The sequence below is a fragment of the Pongo pygmaeus genome, chromosome 2 (genome assembly GCF_028885625.2).
Source record: "Pongo pygmaeus isolate AG05252 chromosome 2, NHGRI_mPonPyg2-v2.0_pri, whole genome shotgun sequence".
In the NCBI taxonomy this organism is placed as follows: Eukaryota; Metazoa; Chordata; class Mammalia; order Primates; family Hominidae; genus Pongo; species Pongo pygmaeus.
The window spans coordinates 208797075-208821026 of record NC_085930.1 but is presented as its reverse complement, the minus strand read 5'-3'; the positions used below and the strand labels follow the sequence as shown (position 1 = coordinate 208821026).

At 42.9% G+C, this 23952-nt stretch overlaps 2 protein-coding genes across 11 annotated transcripts in view; one reads left to right on the top strand and one right to left on the bottom strand.

The window, feature by feature from the left end:
• Nucleotides 1-3207, top strand: part of IQCG (IQ motif containing G) — a 73891-nt gene extending 70684 nt beyond the window's left edge. For all 6 annotated transcript variants that reach the window (XM_054480594.2, XM_054480593.2, XM_054480599.2 and 3 more), the window contains 2 exons: nt 719-820; nt 2547-3207. In XM_054480594.2, coding sequence (XP_054336569.1) covers nt 719-820; nt 2547-2681 — 237 coding nt within the window. In that variant the 3' untranslated portion in view covers nt 2682-3207. The remainder of the gene's footprint in view (nt 1-718; nt 821-2546) is intronic.
• A 635-nt stretch (nt 3208-3842) lies between these two features.
• LRCH3 (leucine rich repeats and calponin homology domain containing 3) overlaps nt 3843-23952 on the bottom strand; it is a 102072-nt gene continuing 81962 nt past the window's right edge. For 3 of the 5 annotated variants that reach the window (XM_054480577.2, XM_054480578.2, XM_063661394.1), the window contains 4 exons: nt 21624-21742; nt 20540-20677; nt 16238-16315; nt 9364-12190 (listed from right to left, as the gene is read on the bottom strand). In XM_054480577.2, the coding sequence (XP_054336552.1) occupies nt 11987-12190; nt 16238-16315; nt 20540-20677; nt 21624-21742 (539 nt within the window). In that variant the 3' untranslated portion in view covers nt 9364-11986. Of the gene's footprint in view, nt 9192-9363; nt 12191-16237; nt 16316-20539; nt 20678-21623; nt 21743-23952 lie in introns of those variants that run through there. The other 2 variants (XM_054480580.2, XM_054480579.2) reach the window with 1 other exon arrangement.

The following is a 23952-nucleotide window of genomic DNA, read 5'->3' as shown; positions in this document are numbered from 1 at the left end:
GTGATGATTTCTAACAAGCTTGTGATTATGGTTTCATTATGGAATAAGTGCAGAACTTCCTAAATTTCTTTCAAAAGTCAGCTACTGCTGGGCATGGTGGCTGACGCCTGTAATCCCAGCACTTTGGGAGGCCGAGGCGAGCAGATCACTAGAGATCAGGAGTTTGAGACCAACCTGGGTAACATGGCAAAACCCTATCTCTACTAAAAATACAAAAATTAGCCATGCATGGTGGCACGTGGCTGTAATTCCAGCTATTCAGGAGGCTGAGGCACAAGAATCACTTGAACCCAGGAGGCGGAGGTTGCAGTGAGCCAAAGACTGCGCCACTGCACTCCAGCCTGGGTAACAGACAGAGTGAGACTCTGTCTCAAAACAAACAAACAAAAAAGACAGCTATTTGTATATGTACATTTTCCCAAAGTTTAAAAAACAATCCATATTATTTTGAGGTCATTTATCACACATTAATTCATATTTCATTTTTTATAAAAGATAGAACAAATTTGAATTATTAAAGCTGAAAAAGTTTTGGGAACAATTATAAAGTTAATATGTGAATATTTACCATCTAGGAATCTATTACATTTTTTTCTTTGGTTTATCTTTAGATTGAGCATGTTTTATTTTGAAATTTTATATTAAAAGTGCAGGGCTGGCTGGGCTACAGCTTACCCAAGAGAGTACTGTAATAAATGATGAATGTCTATCTTTGCAGATAAGAGAGTATGAACAGGTCATCATTGAAGATCGTATAGAAAAGGAGAGGAGCAAGAAGAAGGTAGAACAGGATCTCTTGGAATTAAAGAGTGTTATAAAGGTAAAGAACCACAATCAGTATCTCGCCACAGCTGGCCTAACACTGAGGAACACAAAAGCATTTCTCATTCATTATCAAATGCATCTCAGTACACCAAGGAACTGCAGATCTGAGAAGCAGCATGGACTTTTGTTATTATTAGAATTTGCCCACACAGTGCATGGCGCAGGGAGACAGTTAACATAGAAAAGGACGTGCCCCCAGCTCTTCATCTGGGGAAAAAGAAGTGGTTAGCAGCGGAAGCAAAACCTAGGCCCAGAGACGAAATATAAGATTACTATGTCTAACCAAAACCAGCTCTTGACAGAATGATTCTTTTTAATATCCTCCTACTTCTTAAAATCTTGCTTATACATCAGCCCAGACTCTCCGCTGGGTTCTGATACAAGCTGCTTAGGTGGGAAGGATAAGCAGCAAATTAGAAAAAAATAGAGATCTTTTAGTTTTATGTGAACTTGTGTGTCTCGGTGATGATGAAACTTGCAGGTCACAGATCACGTGAAATACTCCCAAGCAAAAACCGAAAGCTGGACGGAACCTGTCCAGAGCTGGCCCTTCTCTCTGAAGGTCGAGGCCCTAGTGGGTACACTATAGTTTGGGTTGTATATTAGGGGTGAACTAAAATAGTTACGTTTTATATCACATTCTGGACCAGGTATCCAGACCCAAAGTTGAGCTTCCCATAAGGAGTCAGATGTGTAAGTAGCAAGTATTTATCAAGTTTCAATGGTGTTTCCCCATAAAACTTGTCAGTATTCCTGAATTTACAACAAACATGTTAAGAACGAGCTGAAGAGCACATTTGCTTTCTTTTCACTAGTGGATTTGCTTCCAGTCTTTAGGGTTTAGTCTGACTTTAAAGCAGTGGAGACTGTATTGAGAACAACTGTTATCTAAAAACCAAGATATTCAAGAAAGCTAAATCTTTTTCAAAAGTACTAGGACAACTGATCTTTTAAGCAATCACTAAAGATACGAAATGCACAAGCAAGCCTATAAAAGTCATCTAGACTTATCTGTGTGTTTTTTTTTTTTTTTTTTTTAGACAGCATCTCACTTTGTCACTCAGGCTGGAGTGCAGTGGTGCAATCTCTGCTCACTGCAACCTCTGCTTCCCAGGCTCAAGAGATCCTCCCGCCTCAGCCTCCCAAGCAGCTGGGACTATAGGCACAAGCCACCAGGCCTGGCTAATTTTTTTTTTTTGTATTTTTGTAGAGACAGGGTCTTGCCATGTTGCCCAGGCTGGTCTCAAACCCTTGAGCTCAAAGTGATCTGCCCACCTCAGCCTCCCAAAGTGCTGGGACTACAGGCATGAGCCACCGCACCTGGCATTATCTGCGCATTTTTGGCTGAGTGCTTTTACCCTTGGCCTAGGTAACTAACATTCTTTTTGGTTCAAATAGCTGTTAAGTATGGGGAACCTGGACTTTCTTCAAGGAAAGCAGTATAAGGAAGTCAGATTTCTAAGGGTGAAGAAAAAATAGGCCAAATCAGATTCCTTTTATTTTTACTTGAGAACTTCACTCTTGAGTCCATGGCTTAAGCTCCGGGTCCTGCACGACAGGAGAGCATCGCTGCAGTGATTTACGTGCCTGGCTACTTCCATGTCCTGGAGAGAGACTGTTTGTCAGACAGAAGTTACTTCATTCAACAGTCCCTTTATGTGGAAAGAATGCAGCTTGTCAGGCATAGTATACATCGTACTCACTCCCCTTTTCTCTTCCAGCTCCAGGCCTGGTGGCGAGGCACTATGATACGGAGAGAAATTGGTGGTTTCAGGATGCCCAAAGACAAAGTTGATAGCAAGGATTCAAAAGGCAAAGGTAAAGGCAAGGATAAGAGGAGAGGCAAGAAGAAGTGACCAAGTTCTCTTCTGTGTTTTCCGCTGGTATTCTGGAGGGGGAAGGACTTGGAGAGAGTTAAGAAACACCTGGTACCTCAAAGATGACTCATCTACAGGTTGTTTCCTATTGAGACTTTCCCAGGGAAGCCTGATTTCACTCGGGCTGTTAATTTCACTTGGCCTGTTAATTTCACTCTGCCTGTTAGGTGGGTTTTCAAACCCTGATTTAGGATTATACCATTGACTTAGGGCTTCCTCATACCTTTTTGGGAAGAAGTTTCTGGTAGTCCTGTGAAGATTCATTCTTCTTGCTCTTTCTCAGCAGAACAAAGGAGTTCATTGGCTTAGTTACAGTGATGCATTAAAACTTCAGTAATTCCTGTAATGTCTGATTCTGATTTTACCCAATTTGTCTGTAGTGAAAAAACTCTTATGAGCAAAAGTATTCAGTAGGAATTATAATATGATGTTATTAGCTGTCCAGCATAATATATACACAGCTAAGTTTTAATAAATGTTGGTTCCTGCCTGCCTTTTAGATTTATCGTCACTTTGGTGTTTTTATTCAGGTGAAAATGGCATGGAATACATATCCAGTTATAAGCTGCTTCAGCAACTTTTCTAGGAAACAGGGATACCAATTATAAATACAAGCTAGAAATAGGATGTTAGGATATACAACTTTACAAACTGTAAAGATGGGGATACAGGTTCTCTGGAAGGCTAGTTTGGAGATATTTTTGACAAGTGGAACACTAGGGCCACCAATCCCCACTTTATGGAGTGTTAACATGAAAAGAAATCAGGTGTGTGAAAATATCTAACTTGTGCCTGGCAAATAGGAAAGCTGTCACTCTCCCTCTTCTCCTAGAAAAAAAACGCGTCCACCAGATCATGCTTGCCTTGATGAGTCAAAACAATGCCTTGGGATGCTAAAGGCTTCCAAGAGCAAAGTTGTCCTAATGTGTCACATACATTTCCTGAATTAAGCCTTCTATCTAACTCCAAATAAAGCTCAGTCTTGATATCTGTACTTCCTTAAGAAAATGAATTTGATCTCAAAAGCCTGTCCTGAAGCCCCCATTTCTGCTGACATTCCCTCTGGAAATAAGATGTCCTTTCCTTGATTCACCTTTGCCAAGGGAACCACACCTCAGGTATGAACACTCTCCAGTCAGCTTTTATTACATGCCACTGAAGTGTTGGCTTTTATTTGAATGTCAACGTATAAAGTGGCATACAGGCAATTTAAAATAACATACATGATACTGACATATTTATACTTAGAACTTATGCAATATATTTACAGACATACAAATATAGGACAATGTTTTACAAAATCTTTCACTAATTACATGTTTACATTTTCAGAAATAAAATGAAATTTGCTGTAAACCATCTCACTGCACTGTGTATATAGAAAGGCTTCTAAATATCCATGTTTTCATTTCTATAACCATTTAAGCACTTAGTTTTTACGAATTCATCAAATTCATTAGCATAGTCACACATCATTAGTCACTGCTGAGCTGTAGAAAAGAGAAATCGCAAACTCTTTGATTAGCTGTATTTTAAAAAGCTCTTCAGAAAAGTGATCTACTACTATGCTCTGTGTTCTAGCAGAATACAAAGGCCCCTCTTTCCATGGGTCGTTTCCAGACCTGGGTATTACAAGAGAACACTGGAGTGCTAAACACAGATTATGAGTCTGAAATACTGGGAAACTGCTGACAGAAAATCTCTGTAGGTAGCAAGGGCTCTGCTGGGGGGGCTCTCAGCCGCCGACACTGTCAGTGATGGGAAGGGCTCTGCTGGGGGTGCTCTCAGCCCCAGACACTGTCAGTGATGGGAAGGGCTCTGCTGGGGGAGCTCTCAGCCCCCGACACTGTCAGTGATGGGAAGGGCTCTGCTGGGGGGCTCTCAGCCCCCGACACTGTCAGTGATGGGAAGGGCTCTGCTGGGGGGCTCTCAACTCCAGACACTGTCAGTGATGGGAAGGGCTCTGCTGGGGGGCTCTCAGCCGCCAACACTGTCAGTGATGGGAAGGGCTCTGCTGGGGGGGCTCTCAGCCCCCGACACTGTCAGTGATGGGAAGGGCTCTGCTGGGGGGCTCTCAGCCGCCGACACCGTCAGTGATGGGAAGGGCTCTGCTGGGGGAGCTCTCAGCCGCCGACACTGTCAGTGATGGGAAGGGCTCTGCTGGGGGGGCTCTCAGCCGCCGACACTGTCAGTGATGGGAAGGGCTCTGCTGGGGGAGCTCTCAGCCCCCGACACTGTGATGGGAAGGGCTCTGCTGGGGGGCTCTCAGCCCCCGACACTGTCAGTGATGGGAAGGGCTCTGCTGGGGGGCTCTCAGCCGCCGACACTGTCAGTGATGGGAAGGGCTCTGCTGGGGGAGCTCTCAGCCCCAGACACTGTCAGTGATGGGAAGGGTTCTGCTGGGGGGCTCTCAGCCCCAGACACTGTCAGTGATGGGAAGGGTTCTGCTGGGGGGCTCTCAGCCCCAGACACTGTCAGTGATGGGAAGGGCTCTGCTGGGGGGCTCTCAGCCCCAGACACTGTCAGTGATGGGAAGGGCTCTGCTGGGGGGCTCTCAGCCCCCGACACTGTCAGTGATGGGAAGGGCTCTGCTGGGGGGCTCTCAGCCCCAGACACTGTCAGTGATGGGAAGGGCTCTGCTGGGGGGCTCTCAGCCGCCGACACCGTCAGTGATGGGAAGGGCTCTGCTGGGGGGCTCTCAGCCGCCAACACTTGTCAGTGATGGGAAAGGCTCTGCTGGGGGGCTCTCAGCCCCCGACACTGTCAGTGATGGGAAGGGCTCTGCTTCAGGTCAGGGGAGCCGTGACAGGGTCATCTTCATCTTACACTGTAGTCAAGCAAAGCTAAATGTTAAACCGAATTGTGCTTTCCAATTTTAAAAAAAAAGGTACATACAAAATACTGAATACAAAAATTCTCCCAACAAAAGCATCATGATTCGTTTTTGTAACTTGACACAAAAAAGAAATTCATACCTTCATACCTCTGCAGAGTGTTTGAAAAAAGAGAAAAAAAATTCAAAGTATTTTATATTTTTCCTTCAATTATCAGCCAAAACTGCACGTGGTTTTTCCTAACAATTCAAATACAAATCTGATTTAGTTTGATAAAAATACATTAATAAGGTTTCATAATATGTGCAAAATTTGAAATAAGTTGAAATTTCCATTTATCCCTATGGGAAAATTAGTTGCAAATGTTGCAAGTATTGCATTATGTAATGTCTTCTAGAATTATTCCTTGCATACTATGCTTTTGGTTTGGTGGGGTTTTTTTTTTTTTTTTTTTTTTGAGACAGAGTCTTGCTCTGTTGCCCAGGCTGGAGTGAAGTGGCACAATCTCAGCCCACTGCAACCTTCGCCTTCCAGGTTGAAGCGATTCTTGTGCCTCAGCCTCCCAAGTAGCTGGGATTACAGGTGCCCACCACCACGCCTGGCTAATTTTTGTATTTTTAGTAGAGACAAGGTTTCACCATGTTGGCCAGGCTGGCTTGCATATGTTAAAAACAATCCTGTCTTTTGCTGAGTTTCATTTCTGGTGGCATATAATTTGAAGACTGTACTGAGGCTTAATGTTGACAAATACAGTTTAAAAATGCACACGGCTAAATTCTAAACAAGTTATATAAGGGTATATAAGAGTCGGTGGGTCTGCTGGGAACTGCAAATATAATGGGGTCTTACATAAGGACATTTTACTTTTGTTCTATAAGATTGGGCATTGAACTTAGATGTTGTATGTTATACAATTTATTTTATTTTTAGAGATGGGTGTCTCACTCTGTTGCCCAGGCTGGAGTGCAGTGGTGCAGCCATGGCTCACTGTAGCCTCGACCTCCCAGGCTCAAGTGATCCTCCCACCCTAGCCTCCTGAGTAGCTGGGAGTACAGGCAGGTGCCACCACGCCTGTTTTTTTTAATTTTGAGGAGACAGGGTCTTGCTATGTTGCCCAGGCTGCTCTCAAACTCCTGGGCTCAAGTGATCCTCTTGCCTCAGTTTCCAAAAGTGCTGGGATTATAGGCATGAGCCGCCATGCCCAGCCTGTTATACAATTTTAAACCTGGTCAAGTGGTAATGTTCTGATGAATTTGTTTCTCTGCAAGAACAAGGAAGAAAACATTACTTTGACCAGGTACTCAACATGATTTGATCCAAAGCTATTTTTAGATGCTACATTTACCTGATAAAAAGAGGGATAACATTATGCCCAAATGGATGCATTGTAAAGAAAATCCAGAACAGTTAACAACTACAGAAACAAAAGGATATGTTCCGCTTACTTTATTTGTTTTACAAAGGCAGTGAACACCAAAGGATATCACCAACAACTAAAAGGAGTTCAAAATGCAGGGGAAGGAAAACTAGCTGAAACTTGCGTAAAGGCTCCTGTGCAGTGTGAGCCCTTGGGCCCTTTTCCTCCACCCATCATTGAGTATATAAAGGCGCTAGTGGTGGAGCCAGATGGGGCGCGTTTTTTTTTTTGAGATGGAATTTCGCTTTTGTTGCCCAGGCTGGGGTGCGATGGCACGATCTTGGCTCACCACAACCTCCGCCTCCTGGGTTCAAGCGATTCTCCTGCCTCAGCCTCCCGAGTAGCTGGGATTACAGGCGTGCACCACCACACCCAGCTAACTTTGTATTTTTAGTAGAGACGGGGTTTCTCCATGTTGGTCAGGCTGGTCTCTAACTCCCAACTTCAGGTGATCTGCCCACCTCAGCCTCCCGAAGTGCTGAGATTACAGGCGTGAGCCACCACACCCAGCTAGGAAGATGCCGTAAGTGCTTTAATTCAGCCACAGAAACTGGCAGTTACCTGAAAGAAATACAAGAAACTAGGCTTTTCCGGGCTAGAAGTGTATGTGCTGTGACTGCAATGTGTCTGCAGGCCCAGATGTCTGAGGAGCAGCAGAAGGGCGGGGAGGGAGGCTCAGTGAGAACAAGTGCGCTATCAGCTTCAGGATTTGGAAACTGTATATAGAGGGCTTGTTGTTGATAATGTCTAGATAACAGGATGACATAGAACCATCCTCTATGATTCAGCTTCAGGATGTGGAACCTGTGTATAGAGGGTTTGTTGTTTATTATAATGTCCAGATAACAGGATGACATAGAACCATCCTCTATGATGGTATGACTGCAGTTGAAGGGAGGCCTAGAACACAGACCTTAAAACAACTGTATCTGTTTCACTGTTTTACTATGCAAAATTTGGGCCAGACCCGGTGGCTCACTCCAGTAATCCCAGCACTTTGGGAGGCTGAGGCGGGAGGATCAGTTGAGCCCAGGAGTTTCAGACCAGCCTGGGCAATACGGCAAGACTCCAACTCTTAAAAAAAAAAGAAGACTATGCAAAACCTAGGCCTTCTATATTATTTTTGTTTTGCCTTTGACAGAACAGTCCAACTCCTCATAATATAGCTTTTGATTTTAAATGTGGGTGAAAAAGGCAGCAGGGCCATTACCCTCCCTGCCAAACATACAAATATCTAGCTTTCAACAGTGGTTTCCACTACGTGAAAAACACGTGCAATGGGTCGGGCGCTGGGCACAGTGGCTCACGCCTGTCATCCCAGCACTCTGGGAGGCCGGGCGCAGTGGCTCACGCCTGTAATCCCAGCATTTTGGGAGGCTGAGGCAGGTGGATCACTTGAAGTCTGGAGTTTGAGACCAGCCTGGCCAACATGGCAAAACCCCATCTCTACTAAAAATACAAAAAAATTAGCCAGGCATGGTGGCGGGCGCCTGTTGTCCCAGCTACTTGGTAGGCTGAGGCAGGAGAATCGCTTGAGCCCGGGAGGCGGAGGTTGTAGTGAGCCGAGATTGTGCCACTGCACTCCAGCCTGGGCAACTGAGCAGAACTCCTTCTCTAACAAAAACATGTACAATGGTTGTTGAAAATGCAGATTCCTAGGCCTTACCCCAGATCTACTGAATGTGAATCTGTATTTTAACAAATACTCCAGGAGATTCTAATGAACAACCAAGTTTAGAAACCAGCAGACCAGTTGTCTTGGGAGCAGGTAAAAACAACGGCACAGCATGCTTGTGCCTAACGCAGATGTGCTTTCTGGCACGTGAAATATACCTGCTCTCCAGGAAAACACAGCCAGGTTAGGTGCTGGGTTTTCAGTAAGAGAAGTTTCATCTGAGAAAACCAATGGTGTCTTCGTAAAAAAATTCAATGGAAATGGAAATAACCTCCCCTAAAATGGAGAAATGAAGCAAAATATTCCTGTTAGGAATCATGGGAATGGTCCCTTCTGAGAACACATAAGAGCTTTGTTTAAGCAGACAGCTGGCAGCAGCAATCACGGTGTCCTGTTCCTTGTTTTGGCCAGGCCAGTGCCCACGGTCCTGGGGATCCTCAAACAGCAGATAACTGGTGCTGCTGTTGCTTGGGTGGGGCAAGTTCCAGGAGAGCCTGGACCGTCACTGCAACCTGGCTCAAACCTTTCTCTTCTAAAATGTGGAGAGGCAAACATAATTGCTCCTGAAATGGGACAACGTAACATGAAAACAAACAAAAAAGAAAATCGGATGAATATCATAGAACTGAAAGGAAAAAATAAGCACTTCTCCCCTTCATAATCATTAACTTAGATATGAAAATTAGTACCTGGGAAACTGACCTCAGTGTAAATACGAGTTAGAGAGATGGTGTCTGACACTCACTGTCACTTTATTAATACAACTAAAAGTACATACAGATCATTTTCAAAATTGGAAAATTGACAAGTAGCATATATTTATACATACAACAGAGGGAAAACAATACCGCAGGGTGAAAGCAACATCCTTTATCTCTGATGAATAAAAGGTCAATACAGGTCTATAAAATAGGCAGGTGAAAAATAGAAAAACAATTCCACGCTACCAGATGGCTCAAGAATGAAAGATATTACACTTGAGGGTAAGTTCCCTACCACAGGAATGAAAGATAGTTTGAAAACATAACTCAGCCTGCATGAGTTCTATGCTATCTGCATTATAATCCTGACTGTGAAAACCGGGGTTCCCAGACCAGACAGGGCAAGGAACTCAGTGTATCCTGAGCTCTTGAGAAACTTCCCCCTAATTTGAATAATTCATGGAAGGGCCTGTCTGAATTAAAAATCCGAATTACAGAATTAAAAAGGAATAGTATTTGAAAATGTAAAGGATTTAATATCCTGGTATTTAACAGCCTAAATTATTCCAGGGAACTACTATGTAAGCTTAGGCAGGAACATTGTTGATTACCAACAACATGTGAAAAGTGTTTACAATGTTTGCTTAAGGAAGGTAAACACTTCCTTAATGTGTGCATCATTAATTTGTTAGGTTAATCCTTTCTTGTGAGAGAAAAAGGCAAATCTTAAGAACAGCATGTATCACTGGCTTTCTGTTAAGATTAAATATTCCGAAAGAAAAGAGATTGCTCTTACAAAGAACAGAATATAGAATTCTGCTGCCACTAAAAAAAGATTATACATGTTTGTTAAAGAAAACAACTAGTTTTTTTTTTTTTTTTTGCTTTTCATTGAGACGATATTACTAGGAAATTTTATAAAACCAGTTACAATAAAATATATAACAAGTATTTATTTTTGAGACAGTTATTGGTACTTGTGCTTACTTTTTATTTCATACTTATTTTGATAAAATGAGGTAACTGTAATCTTTTGATCTAATAAAACTAGCAACTTTGTAGAAATACTTTGAGTGCAACTGCAAGTCTAGATAAACGATATTTAAAATGAACCTGCCCGGTGTTCTGCTGTCGGAAGAGACGTGCTTTCTCCAAGGCTGATTCCCTCATCTCTTCCTCTCAGCAGCGCCCTAGGACCTGCGCGGCCCGGTGTTCACACTCAGAAGCCTATGCTTTCTAGAGCACGCTCACCTCCCAGCTGGACTAGAGGGAGTGTTGTGTGTTCTCAAGAGAATGTACAATTACAACCCCTAAACCACATGAGAGCCTGTGTTTTTTAACAGGTGTTTCAACTCTGAGACATCTTAAAAATAAAACCAACCCAACTCCCCAAAGTCTGAAAGGCACCTACTAACACAGAAAACTGAAGTTTTCATCATCACAATATTGAGTGTTTCAGCATTAATAGTGAACAGTTTTTTCACCTGTGAAAATAGCTGTCCCATTTCATATGGAAGAAAACCAAACCAGTGAGCCCCTCAGGCTGAATTCTACAACCGGATATTATGCTCCTCACAATCTCTCTTCACACTTGAGTTCATCCTTTATCCCAATTTTGTTAACAGAGTTCAGAAGGTTCCTCAATATTCAGAAACATCACTTATGAAACTAGAATCTAACCGCAATTATAAAGTAGTTTCCAGCATTAACGTCCAGCAGCTAAGTGCTAAGCATTCTGAAAGAGCTAGACAATATTCACTGCCTTGAGCACAAAACAGGGACTGCTGCCCTAATACTTCTCCTGCTACTATTTCACTATTAAGAAGGTTTGAATATGTTAGAAATCACATAAATTCCAATTTTAAACAGAATGCTGGGAGTGAACCTCAGTCACACATAACAAACAGTCAATCCGGAAGGTGCCCACCCTGAGAGGCCAGCTCCAGCCCATCTGCTTGTGTGCACCACATACAGCGTATAGACTGGGCTCAGAAGAGCAGTCTAGGGAATCCGCATGATCTTTAAACTGAACATTCTGACCAAACTAAAATTATTAAAATTATGGCCAATACCTTTGAAACATCCAGACCGCAAATGCTTAGATGGACCTGTGCCTACCGACAAAGGGAGGATTCAGGATTTCAGGACACAGTTCAAAGCAGAAATCTAAGTGACTGGGTGCGGCCAAAACCAGAAAAGGCACGACGGTTCTCCTCATGAGCAGCTGCTGAAAAGGTTCAGTCACTCCACAATTTCAACACTTGTGCTGAGGCACGGAAAAACAGCCAGATGGGAGTTGTATTGTGTGACTTGGAAATAAAACTCTACATGTCATATTCGAAGTACAAGTTCAGAACTGTATTAGTAAAAATGCTTCAGCATTTATGGTAAGAGAAACAAGGCCACAGGCCAGGAGAATGGACGGATGACCAGGAGAAAAAATGCTGGTCTTTTACTCTTTGTTAGCAATCATAAATATTTACTAACATGAGGGGGTGCTCATCTGCAAATATAAGGAAAGGATTTACTTCCTTTATTGGTTAGCTCTTTGAGGGCCAGCAGGGAGAAAAAGCACTTATGTAAATAATTCTGGATGAGAAACAAACCTCCTTTACCAAGCACAGGAATGAGGCAGAAAGTCACCGGAGTGCAATCTTTCAGCGAGCAGGGAAGAGCCAGTAATAAAGCACACAGAGAGTTAACATCACAGTACAGTAAAATGCCACAAAACCCAGAAGCTGCAGAGAGAGACAGACAAAACTGGATTCTTCTGAGTGTGCCCCAAGAGAAAGGAGCGTTTCAACAGTTCTTTTAACGCTGAGGTTTAGCTGAAGGATGTCGGAAGGGGAACAAAGATTGTCCTGTCCAAAGTGTGAGCAGGAAAGGAAAACAGAAAAACAAAGTCAGTGGATCAGAAATGCAGATTCCAGTATAGAATTCTTATGATCATCTCAGTCATATTCACATATACACATCCTGTAACATTTTTACATTGAGGAACAAAAATAAAACGCTGAAAACCCAAACTACAAAGAATCTTCTCCATGCTGAGCCTGATCTTACTACTAAATAGCAAAATAAAATTCGTTTGTTGGTGACTAGTCTGAACATTAAGAATACAATACACAGGCCGGGCGCGGTGGCTCACACCCGTAATCCCAGCACCTTGGGAGGCTGAGGTGGGCGGATCACGAGGTCAGGAGATCAAAACCATCCTGGCTAAGGCAGTGAAACCCCGTCTCTACTAAAAATACAAAAAGTTAGCCGGGCGTGGTGGCGGATCCCTGTACTCCCAGCTACGCAGGAGGCTGAGGCAGGAGAATGGCGTGAACCCGGGAGGCGGAGCTTGCAGTGAGCCGATATCGCACCACTGCACTCCAGCCTGGGCGACAGAGTGAGACTCCATCTCAAAAAAAAAAAATACAATACAATACACAGAAGTGGATGTTGGTTTAGGGTCGTGTGAGGCCTGCAAGTAGTAAGGTGTGGTGAAGCAACCTCTTTCCTGACTCATTCTTCTCTGTTTAAAAAAAAAAAAAAAAAAAAGTAGGTCAGAATGCAAGGACAAAAACTGCAGAGGCTGAGGAGACAGACGTTTTCGGAGAAAGCCATGTACATCAAAAAGGTTCAAAGACTGAGGAAAGCCTCATGATCAGGGGTCAATTTACTACCCAGAAGCCAAATGCATTCAATGACTTGGCATTCCTCTAAAAACCAAGGGGTGTCTATTTTATTTTATTTTATTTATTTTATTTTATTTTATTTTTTTTTTTGAGACGGAGTCTCGCTGTCGCCCAGGCTGGAGTGCAGTGGCGCGATCTCGGCTCACTGCAGGCTTCGCCCCCTGGGGTTCACGCCATTCTCCTGCCTCAGCCTCCCGAGTAGCTGTGACTACAGGCACCCGCCACCACGCCTGGATAATTTTTTGTATTTTTAGTAGAGACGGGATTTCACCGTGTTAGCCAGGATGGTCTTGATCTCCCGACCTCGTGATCCGCCCACCTCGGCCTCCCAAAGTGCTGGGATTACAGGCGTGAGCCACTGCGCCCGGCCAGGGCGTGTCTATTTTAACCAAATCCAGCTCAAAAATGTGTTCAAAATGAACGCAGAGCTGTTAAGGGCTTCAGAGATCGTCCAAACCCTCCATTCTACAGATTGCAAAATTCACTGAATAAATACAAACCAGAGTGGACTTGAAAACAGGGAGACATCCTTTAACACATAACGTAACCACTCTGGGACAAAAGATACTGGACTCAGATACAAGTTTTTAATCACCCATTACAGTTTTTTCGAATGTAGCATATTGAATAAAAGCATAAAAATAAAGCAAATACCCACACGCCCAGTGTCATCAGAGGTTTTTAATAACTGCCTTGTTCTTTAGTATTTCACTCATACTTTAACTTGTATAACACTTTAAAAGTTATACAGAGAAGGGAAATTATTTGTCTTTCTCTATCTTATCTGGGTATAGAATCTGACAAAAATATTTGTAATATTGTTTTCTGTTTTACATTTTCAAAAGTGGTCATTATTACATTCCCAATGTTCAAGTCACACAGAGCAAAGTGGGGATGTTTAAGTAAAGGCCAGAATGACCAGAAGTACAGGAGAAAAAGGAAGACGGGGAGGTAGAAGTTTCTTCTCTTCCTTTGGCAGAGGGACCTCAGAAGGCTAGTTTGAACCTACGAGTTTGTGCGTTTATTCATTTTCTTTCACTTTGTTCTAGACAGATGATTAATTTTTCAGCAGAAGTAGCAGCATGCTAGGAACCCATGTAAAACTGACCGTGGTTGTGGTGGGGACGTGGGTGGGAGGCGGAAGGGGAGAAGGAAGGGGCAGCCTATGGGGAATGTCCACTTCCTCTTTGTGGTGACGGAGAAGGAGGGAGGATGCATCAAAACCTCAGCCTAACCGCTCTGGAAAAAGACCCAGTCTTTTAAAACTGTATTTTTTTTTTTCCCTCCGTACTTGCCTTCCAACAGCACAGCTCTGGTAGGAACAGGGGCAGGCTGGCCCATAACAAACATGGTCAACCACTGCATGCAAATACCGACTCAAATGTGTATTTTAAGGCACACTGTTTTGCATTCTGTTGGCTGATGGTGAGAACATCCTGAAAGAATTCCAAGGTACGGACTTTAAATCTCAGAGACCCTCAGAGGATGGTTCCGAAAGCCCCGTGGACAGGCTTAATGACCTTTCAACAGGTTTTGACATCGGTTAAGTCAACGTGACTTGCTCGAGTGGGGCCATTTTCAGTACTCTCCTATCTATTTTGCGGTTCCCATTCTCTGCACCAACCCATGCCATACTCTCTTTGTTTAAAGACACTGTGGCAGGGAACTAGAGCAGACACTGGATGTTTTTGTAGCAAGAACCTCTTTAGGAAGCAGAAGGGAAGAACTGGAGGCTAATGTGCACTATTAGAATAAACTTGTTTAAAAGAATGTATGTTATTTCTTCAGAAACCATATTCAGTGCTCTCAAAATATTTAAAAAGGTCTGTTCTAAAAGATGAGCCTTTATAAAACAACATAACATAAAAATGAAAATTTCGCTTTCAGTTTGTCCATAGGAATCAAAAAGGTGTTTGCTAACTACCACTTTATGTAAATTTCCATTCTTGTATAATTCAGTTAAAAAAAGAAAAACAGCAAAAGAAAAAAGTAAAAAATAAATAGTAGAATGATGATCTACTTTCGTACGAGAAAAATAATACTGGGAATCCTGCTGGCTGATGCAGATGCTCTGTGGAGCTGGGCGCTCTCTCTTTCACTTTGTAATATGTGAAAGAGCTCAAAGATAATGTCGCTCTTTGCACAAGTGATGCTGTAGCCTATTTAACTCCTGGCTAGTTAGAAAGAGGTACGGTGAATTGGGTAAAGAGAATCACCGCCATGAAAGCTACAGGAACAGGAACTAAACTCTGAGGGAAATGGTGGAGCTGTTGATGAGCCCCGGGGCCACCCCTGCGTTACTGATACCTAATTAGAAGGTGATAGAGAAGAATCATGTTCTCCTCCTTGCAGGCTCTTGTAATGGTCGTGGTTAATGAAAAAGTATCACACGGCACCAAGTCGTTTATTTCTTTAAATTTGTCTTTATACCATATAATATTCCTTAATAGTGTAATACTTCGTTGGTTTAATATAATTGCTTTTTAAAGGGGTTATTGGATAAGAGTGTATCAAGTTAATTTCCCTTAATCGCATCTATAAATAAATTTAACTATTTGTAATATTAAAGGGCAATAAAGTTATAACTGAGCTGGAGGCAATAAATCCTCATAGCAGGACAACAGCTTAGAAATCGCCTGCTGCATGCCAGACTCCAAAGAACCAGAGCTTCGTGGAAAAACTGATGAAATCCAAATAAAGCCTATAATTCAGTTAATCGTATTGTTCTTGTGTTACCTAGTTTGAATCACTGTCCTATGTTTGTATTAGATGTTAGTTAACATTCGAAGAAATTGAGTGAAGTATACAAAGGAACTCTAGGCTATTTTTTCAACATTTCTGGAAGTCTAAAAGATTTTAAAAAGTATCAAAGCAAGTGTTAGAACACTGAAGCCAACTGCAGCATTCTCAATCTGAGATATACTTAGTTTTTGAAGGATATATTTAGTTGTCAAATAGCAAGTGGGAAAGTTTAGGAAAATAGAATAATTATTTCAAATTACTTATAATTATTTCAATTTATATATTTATAATTTCTTTGTGTGGTCCTTGGAAATAATCAAGGTAAACTGTTCAAAAGTATACTGACTCTTGTAACACAAAGTCATGTTAATTATGATCGACTTAGCTCAGAGCTAGTCTTATAAGATTTTAGAGATTTGCATTTCTAAAATTTTAGGACAACCAAGTCTATTTAGGCAACATAAAAAATGATAAATTTATTACCTGAGGTACACCAATTTTTCTGCAAGCTTCTAGGAAATTCTCCACATTTCGCCTGCATTTCGCCATTGTTAATTTAGGCTGAAATGAGGAAATGAAAATGTGTTACTAGAGAAGTTTTGTTTCTGGGACAGGGTCTCGCTGTCACCCAGGCTGGAGTGCAGTGGCGCAAGCCTGGCTCGCTGTATCCTTGACCTCCCAGGCTCAGGTGATCCTCCCACCTCAGCCTCCCAAGTAGCTGGGACTATAGTTGCATGCCATCACACCTGGGCAATTTTTGTAGAGACAGGGTTTCGCCAGGTTGCCCAGGCTGGTCTTGAATTCCTGAGTTCAAGCAATCGGCCTGCCTCAGCCTCCCAAAGTGCTGGGATCAGAAGCATGAGCTAAATGCCCAGCCTACTAGCAACATTAAAAAGTATTTGCTAACTTTAGAAATACTCTTGGCAATTGCTTCATAACTCTCAATGCTGTAGACTAGGGGGTCAGCAAACTTTTTTTTAAAGGATCAGATAATAAATGTTAGTTTTGAGGGCCATAAGAACTGTTGCAACGCCAGGTGCAGTGGCTCACGCCTGTAATCCCAGTACTTTGGGAGGCTGAGGTGGGCAGATCACCTGAGTTCGGGAGTTTGAGACCAGCCTGATGAACATGGAGAAACCCCATCTCTACTAATAATACAAAAATTAGCCGGGTGTGGTGGTGGGCACCTGTAATCCCAGCTACTCGGGAGGCTGAGGCACAAGAATTGCTTGAACCCGGGAACCCAGGAGGCAGAGGTTGTGGTGAGCCGAGATCGCACCATTGCACTCCCGCCTGGGCAACAAGAACAAAGCTCCGTTTCAAAAAAAAAAAAAAAAGAACTGTTGCAACCACTCAATTCTGCTAGGAGCTTGAAAGCAACTATAGACAATATGCAAACAAGAAAGTGTGACTGGGTTCCAATGAAACTTTATTTACAACAATAAGTGCTGGCCTGTGGGCAGTAGTTTGTCACCCCACACTTGAGACATTGGCTTTGATTTTGTAAGGCAAGTACTAAATAGAAAAACTTTGAACGAATAGTTACAAACATTTTTTTTCCATTTTAAAACAGTGTAACACTAAGGTAACAGTCCTCAACCTTTTTGGCACCAGGGACTGGTTTCATGGAAGACAATTCTTCCATGGACAGGGCTGGAGTTGGGGGATGGTTTCAGGATGATTCAAGCACATTACATTTATTGTCTATTTTATTTCTATTATTACATTGTAATATATAATGAAATAATCATACATAATGAAATCTACCATAATGTAGAGTCAGTGGGAGCCCTGAGCTTGTTTCCCTGCAACTAGACAGTCCCATCTGGGGATGATGGGAGACAGCGACAGATCATCAGGCATTAGATTCTCATAAGGAGCACGTGGCCTAGATCCCTTCCTCACATGCGGAGCTCACACCAGCGTTCATGCTCCTCTGAGAATCTAATACTGCTGCTGATCTGACAGGAGGCAGAGCTCAGGTGGTGATGTGAGTAATGGGGAGCAGCTGTAAATACAGATGAAGCTTTGCTCACTGGCCTGCTGTTCACCTCCTGCTGTGCAGCCCAGTTCCTAACAGGCCACAGACTGGTACCCATTTGTGGCCCAGAGGTTGGGGACCCCTGCACTAAAGAAAACTTGGAGGAACAGCCAAAAAAATTAATTACCCATAGTTCATCATTTAAATATAACTACAACACTTGATTCATTTCCTTTCAGTCTTTTATTTTTTTGAGACAGAGTCTCACTCTGTCGCCAGGCTGGAGTGCAGTGGTGCTCTCGGCTCACTGCAACCTCCGCCTCTTGGACTCAAGCGATTCTCCTGCTTCAGCCTCCCAAGTAGCTGGGACTACAGGTATGCACCACCATGCACAGCTAATTTTTGTATTTTTAGTAGAGATGGGGTTTCATCATGTTGGCCAGGATGGTCTCGAACTCCTGACCTCATGATCCGCCCACCTGGGCCTCCCAAAGTGCTCGGATTACAGACGTGAGCCACCGCGCCCGGCCCTTTCTTTCTTTTTTAGGGTCAGGGTCTCGCTCTGTTGCCCAGGTTGTTGTGCAGTGGCATGATCGTGGCTCACTGCAGCCTCAAACTCCTGGGCCCAAGTGATCCCCCGCCACAGCCTCCTGAGTAGTAGGTGCACACCTAATTTTTTTAAGTATTTTTGTAGAGATGGGATCTCACTATATTGCCCAGGCTGGTCTTAAACTCCCAGCCACAGGTGATCCTCCTGCCTGTCTCCTTCTCAGCTTCAGCTTGATCCCACAGGGAGATCACAAGTGTGAACCACAGGACACTCCCTCCTTGAGGCAGGAGGGCTCAGCCCCATGCTTGTCAGTCACTGGCTATGAGCTTGGGGGAAGAGCAAGGTGGCCTAGGACAGGTCCCTGAAATACACTGGGAGAAAAGTATATTACATCTGTAAGTTTTGGATGGTGTAGTTAAAATACACATACAAATATAGATACATAAAGCAAGTACGGCAAAATGCAAGAAATGTCAGATCTAGGTGTAGACTTTAATAGTGTTCGTTGTATGATTCTTTCCACTTTTCTGAAGGTTGAAATTTTTCAAGATAAAAATGTGAGGAAAACAGAGGAGGGGTGTGTCAACCCAAAGCCTGTTCTTTTGTGGACTGCCATCCTGAAACATGTCCAGATCTGACCAGCAGTGCAAAGAGAACCTGCCAGTTATCTTGAATGTGTTTTCTCCCTCATCTCCCAACTGATGTCAGTCACAGATCATGTCAATTTTACCTCTGAACCATTGTCCCTCTCACTGCCCAGTTAGTCCAGGCTTTAGTCCAGGCCTGTTATCTCCCTGGCCTGGACCAATACAACAGCCTTTTAACTGGGCATCTTTCTTTTCTTTTCTCTTTTTTTTTTTGAGACAGTCTCACTCTGTCTCGCCCAGGCTGGAGTGCAGTGCAGTGGCGGGATCTCAGCTCACTGCAAGCTCTGCCTCCCGGGTTCAAGTGATTCTCCTGGCTCAACCTCCCAAGTAGCTGGGATTACAGGTGTGTGAACCACTCCTGGCTAATTTTGTATTTTTAGTAGAGATGGGGTTTCACCATGTTGGCCAGGCTGGTCTCGAACCCCTAACCTCAAGTGATCCACCAGCCTCGGGCTCCCAAAACGCTGGGATTATAGGCGTGGGCCAGTACACCCAGCCTCTTTTCCTTTTTCTTTTAAGCAACAAGATCACCCAAGCTGGTCTCAAACTCCTGGGCTCATAGGATCCTCATGCCTCAGACTCCCAAGTAGCTGGGACTACAGGCACAAGCCGCTGAGCCTGGCTTGGGCATCTTTCTAGTGTACCACCTTTAATTTTTCCATTTCTCACTTAGCACCTAGATTCATCATTCCTTTTTTTTTTTTTTTTCCTTTGAGACAGGGTCTTGCTCTCTCACCTAGGCTGGAGTGCACTGGCACAATCACGGCTCACTGCAGCCTCGAACTCCTGGGCTCAAGTGATCTTCCGACATCAGCCTCCTGAGTAGCTGGGACTATAGGCGCATGCCACCATACCTAGCTGATTTTTGTATTTTTGGTAGAGACAGGGTTTTGCCATATTGTCCTGGCTGGTCTCAAACTCCTGGGCTCAAGCAATCCATCTGCCTTGGCCTCCCAAAGTGCTAAGATTATAAGCATGAGCCACCGCGCCCAGCCTAGATTCATCATTCTAAACTGCAATTATAATCATGGTATTCCCTCTTTAATTCAGTGTGTCCTCATTGTCTGTACTAGGGTAAACTTCCTTGACATGGTTCATAAGGCCTTTGTACCACGGCCCCAGCTCACCTCTCTAGCCTTACCCCTTCCCATTTGTATCTACAACCCTGTGCACGATCCATTCTGAACAATTTACCAATTCCTTAAATAAAAGCCAAACTTTCCTTAGCTTCTGAATCTAGAAATCCTATGCCTAGAAGGCCCCCTTCCCTCTCTGTACTGCTGGAAAATTCCTTCTCAAACTTCAAGAATTAGTTCAAATTTTGCCCATTCTGGGAAGGCTTCCCTGAACTCTCCAGGTGGAGTTGTGGCCCCTTTTTGTATCCCTATAACACACACTGTACATGCCTTTCTTATATTTATCACACTGCTGTAAGTGACTGTATACATGTCTACTTCTTCTTGAGTAGAAGTGAGACCAGAAAGGTAGAGACTGGACTCTTTATATCTGTATCCTTAATATCTAACACAATGCTTAAGAAATATCTGTCCACTGTGCTTAACAAATGTCTGATGAATAGCCAAGGCTTTTTAGCATTATCAACTTACTACAGCTGGTGAGGGAACATGAATGCTTGGGACAGATCGAGGTCGCACATGATTGGCCAAATGGCAAAGAACAACACCGTCAGTTAGAGCTGCTCCGAGATCACAAGGCAGAGACACTTTCAACCGGTACTCAATATGCTGAAAGAACAAAAAACATGTGATAGATTAATTGAAGAAAGACTGACATATAGGACATAAGGGAGTTATAATGAAATCTTATTACAAATCAAGATAAAAAGGAAATAAGTACCACAATATCCATTTTATCCCTCTATCCTAAGTTTAACTTAAGGAGATCTAGTATATATGGACGGCAGCCAGGGCATAGTGGTACAAAGTACAACAAAAATCCATTTACAACTTCCTGATTAAAAAAAAAAAAAAACCCTAGATTCTCCTTCAATTCCAAAATAAAATAAACAGGCAATCACTCACTATATATGTGTAAGTGTGATATTTATGTATGTATGCACACACATATAAATTATTACTCTGACAATATTTCTTTATGACAGGAAGTAGAAAAAAAGGAAAAAATTTAAATGAGTAGAGCTAGGAATTGAGCTTTATAGAATAAGCCATCTATCTCATTTTCTAAGTAAATAGCTGAAAAGAATTTCCTTAATAGCAAAATGTTTACATTCATCACAAAACATGGCATACAATGGGCACTTGTTGAATCCGTTAAAAATTACAGCTGGGCACAGAAGCTCATGCCTGGAATCCCAGCACTTTGGGAGGGTCGAGGCCAGTGGATCACCTGAGGTCAGGAGTTCGAGACCAGCCTGGCCAACATGGTGAAACTCCTTCTCTACTAAAAATACAAATACTAGCTGGGTACAGTGATGGGCGCCTGTAATCCCAGCTATTCAGGAGGCTGAGGTAGAAGAATTGCTTGAACCCACAAGGCATAGGCTGCAGTGAGCCAGGATCATGCCACTGAACTCCAGCCTGGGTGACAGAGCGAGACTCCGTCTAAAAAAATAAATAAATAAAAATGATGTGTCAAATGAAGAAGTGATCACAGGATTCTGATCTATAGCAGTAACACTGAAAAAGTGTAAATCAAAGGTAATGTACATACTTTACGCAGTTGATCTATTAATTTCAGCTCTTCTTCTCTCTGTCTTGAATTCTGCCTTGTTATGGAATCTGTAGGATCAGTGGTAGGTGCAGCAGATGGAGGAAGGGGTGAAGCATGACCTATAAATATAATAATATGTAAGACAGAAAGGCAACTGGCAGTGCTAGGAAAACATCCGGATCTGCCTCATCACAGTTTCCCTGCCAAGTACAGTATATCGCTTTCTACCTTCTGCAACTACAGTGTATCGCTTTCTACCTCCTGCAAGTACGGTGCACCGCTTTCTACCTCCTGCAAGTACGGTGCACCGCTTTCTACCTCCTGCAAGTACGGTGCACCGCTTTCTACCTCCTGCAAGTACGGTGCACCGCTTTCTACCTCCTGCAAGTACGGTGCACCGCTTTCTACCTCCTGCAAGTACGGTGTACCGCTTTCTACCTCCTGCAAGTACGGTGTACCGCTTTCTACCTCCTGCAAGTACGGTGTACCGCTTTCTACCTCCTGTAAGTACGGTGTATCGCTTTCTACCTCCTGCAAGTACGGTGTACCGCTTTCTACCTCCTGTAAGTACGATGTATCACTTTCTACCTCCTGCAAGTATGGTATACCGCTTTCTACCTCCTGTAAGTACGGTGTATCGCTTTCTACCTTCTGCAAGTATGGTGTACTGCTTTCTACTTCCTGCAAGTACGGTGTATTGCTTTCTACTTCCTGCAAGTACGGTTTATTGCTTTCTACTTTCTGCAAGTATAGTTTATTGCTTTCTACTTCCTGCAAGTACAGTATATTGCTTTCTACTTTCTGGATTGACTTTTTAAAAGGGTTTTTATTATGGAGATTTTCAAATATACACAACAGAGAATAGTTTAGAAAACTACATAATGTTCATTACCCAGTTGACTCAACTACTTTTGTTTGATTACATCCACTTAAAAATGTTATTGAAAATACACATACAGAAAAATACACAAATCATAAGCACAGTGCTCAATAAATTCTCCTCACCAAGTGAACACAATCAGGTTTTTAATGCAATCTTACCAATCCCAGGAGCCCCTTCCATGCTCCTTGCCCATAAGTACCCAAAGTGCTCAAAACCGCACCCTGACTTCTAACACTGTAGGCTGGTCTGGTTCATTTTTGAACTTTGTATAAATTATGCTGTATTGTATGTATTCTTTTGCTTCTGGCTTCCTTTGATCAATGGTATGTTTATGAGATTTATCCATGTTGCTGTATATAGGAATTGGTTCATTTTCATTGCTTATATGGTATTCCATTGTACAAATATACCACAATTCATTTATCCATTCTATTGATGGACATTCAGTTTCAGGCTATTATGAATAATGCTGCTATGAATACTTTTGTACACGTTTTTGGTACACGTGTGTACATATTTCTCAAAACTGCTCGTCATAGGGTACACAGTCATCCGTCAGTATCCAGGGGAAATTAGTTCCAGAAACCACCCCTCTCATACCAAACTTTGTGGATGCTCAAGTCACTCATATAAAATGTAGTATTATTTGCATACAAACTATGCATATCCTCCTTTATACTATACTTTAAATCATCTCTATGTTACTTACAATACTTAGTACAATGTAAATGCTATATAAATTGTTACTATACTGTATTTCAAAATCAGTATTATTTCTTTATTGTGGCGTTGTTTATTATTGTTGTCTTGTTTCTGAAGACTTTTCTGTCCATGACTGGTTGAATCCATAAATACAGAATCTGTGGGTACAGAGGCTGACTAATAACAGTATTCCATGCTTTCTTACACTCTTACCAGCAGTGCCATCTGTAGTTTGACTTTTAAATCTTACTGTGAATGCATCTGTTGGTAACATTAAAGGTAAGTTGTGTTTTTTTTGTTTTTTGAGACAGGGTTTCACTTTGTCACCCAAGCTGGAGTGCAATCGCGCAATCTTGACTCACTTCAGCCTCAATCCATCCTCCCGCCTCAGCCCCCCAAGTAGCTGTGACTACAGGCCTGCACCACCATGCCTAATTTTTCTTTTTTTTCTTTTGAGACGGAGTCTGGCTCTGTCGCCCAGGCTGGAGTGCAGTGGTGCGATCTCGGCTCACTGCAAGCTCTGCCTCCTGGGTTCACACCATTCTCCTGCCTCAGCCTCCCGAGTAGCTGGGACTACAGGCGCCCATCACCACGCCTGGCTAATTTTTTTTGTATTTTTAGTAGAGATGGGGTTTCACTGTGTTAGCCAGGATGGTCTCGATCTCCCGACCTCATGATCTGCCTGCCTCAGCCTCCCAAAGTGCTGGGATTACAGGCGTGAGCCACCGCACCCAGCCGATTTTT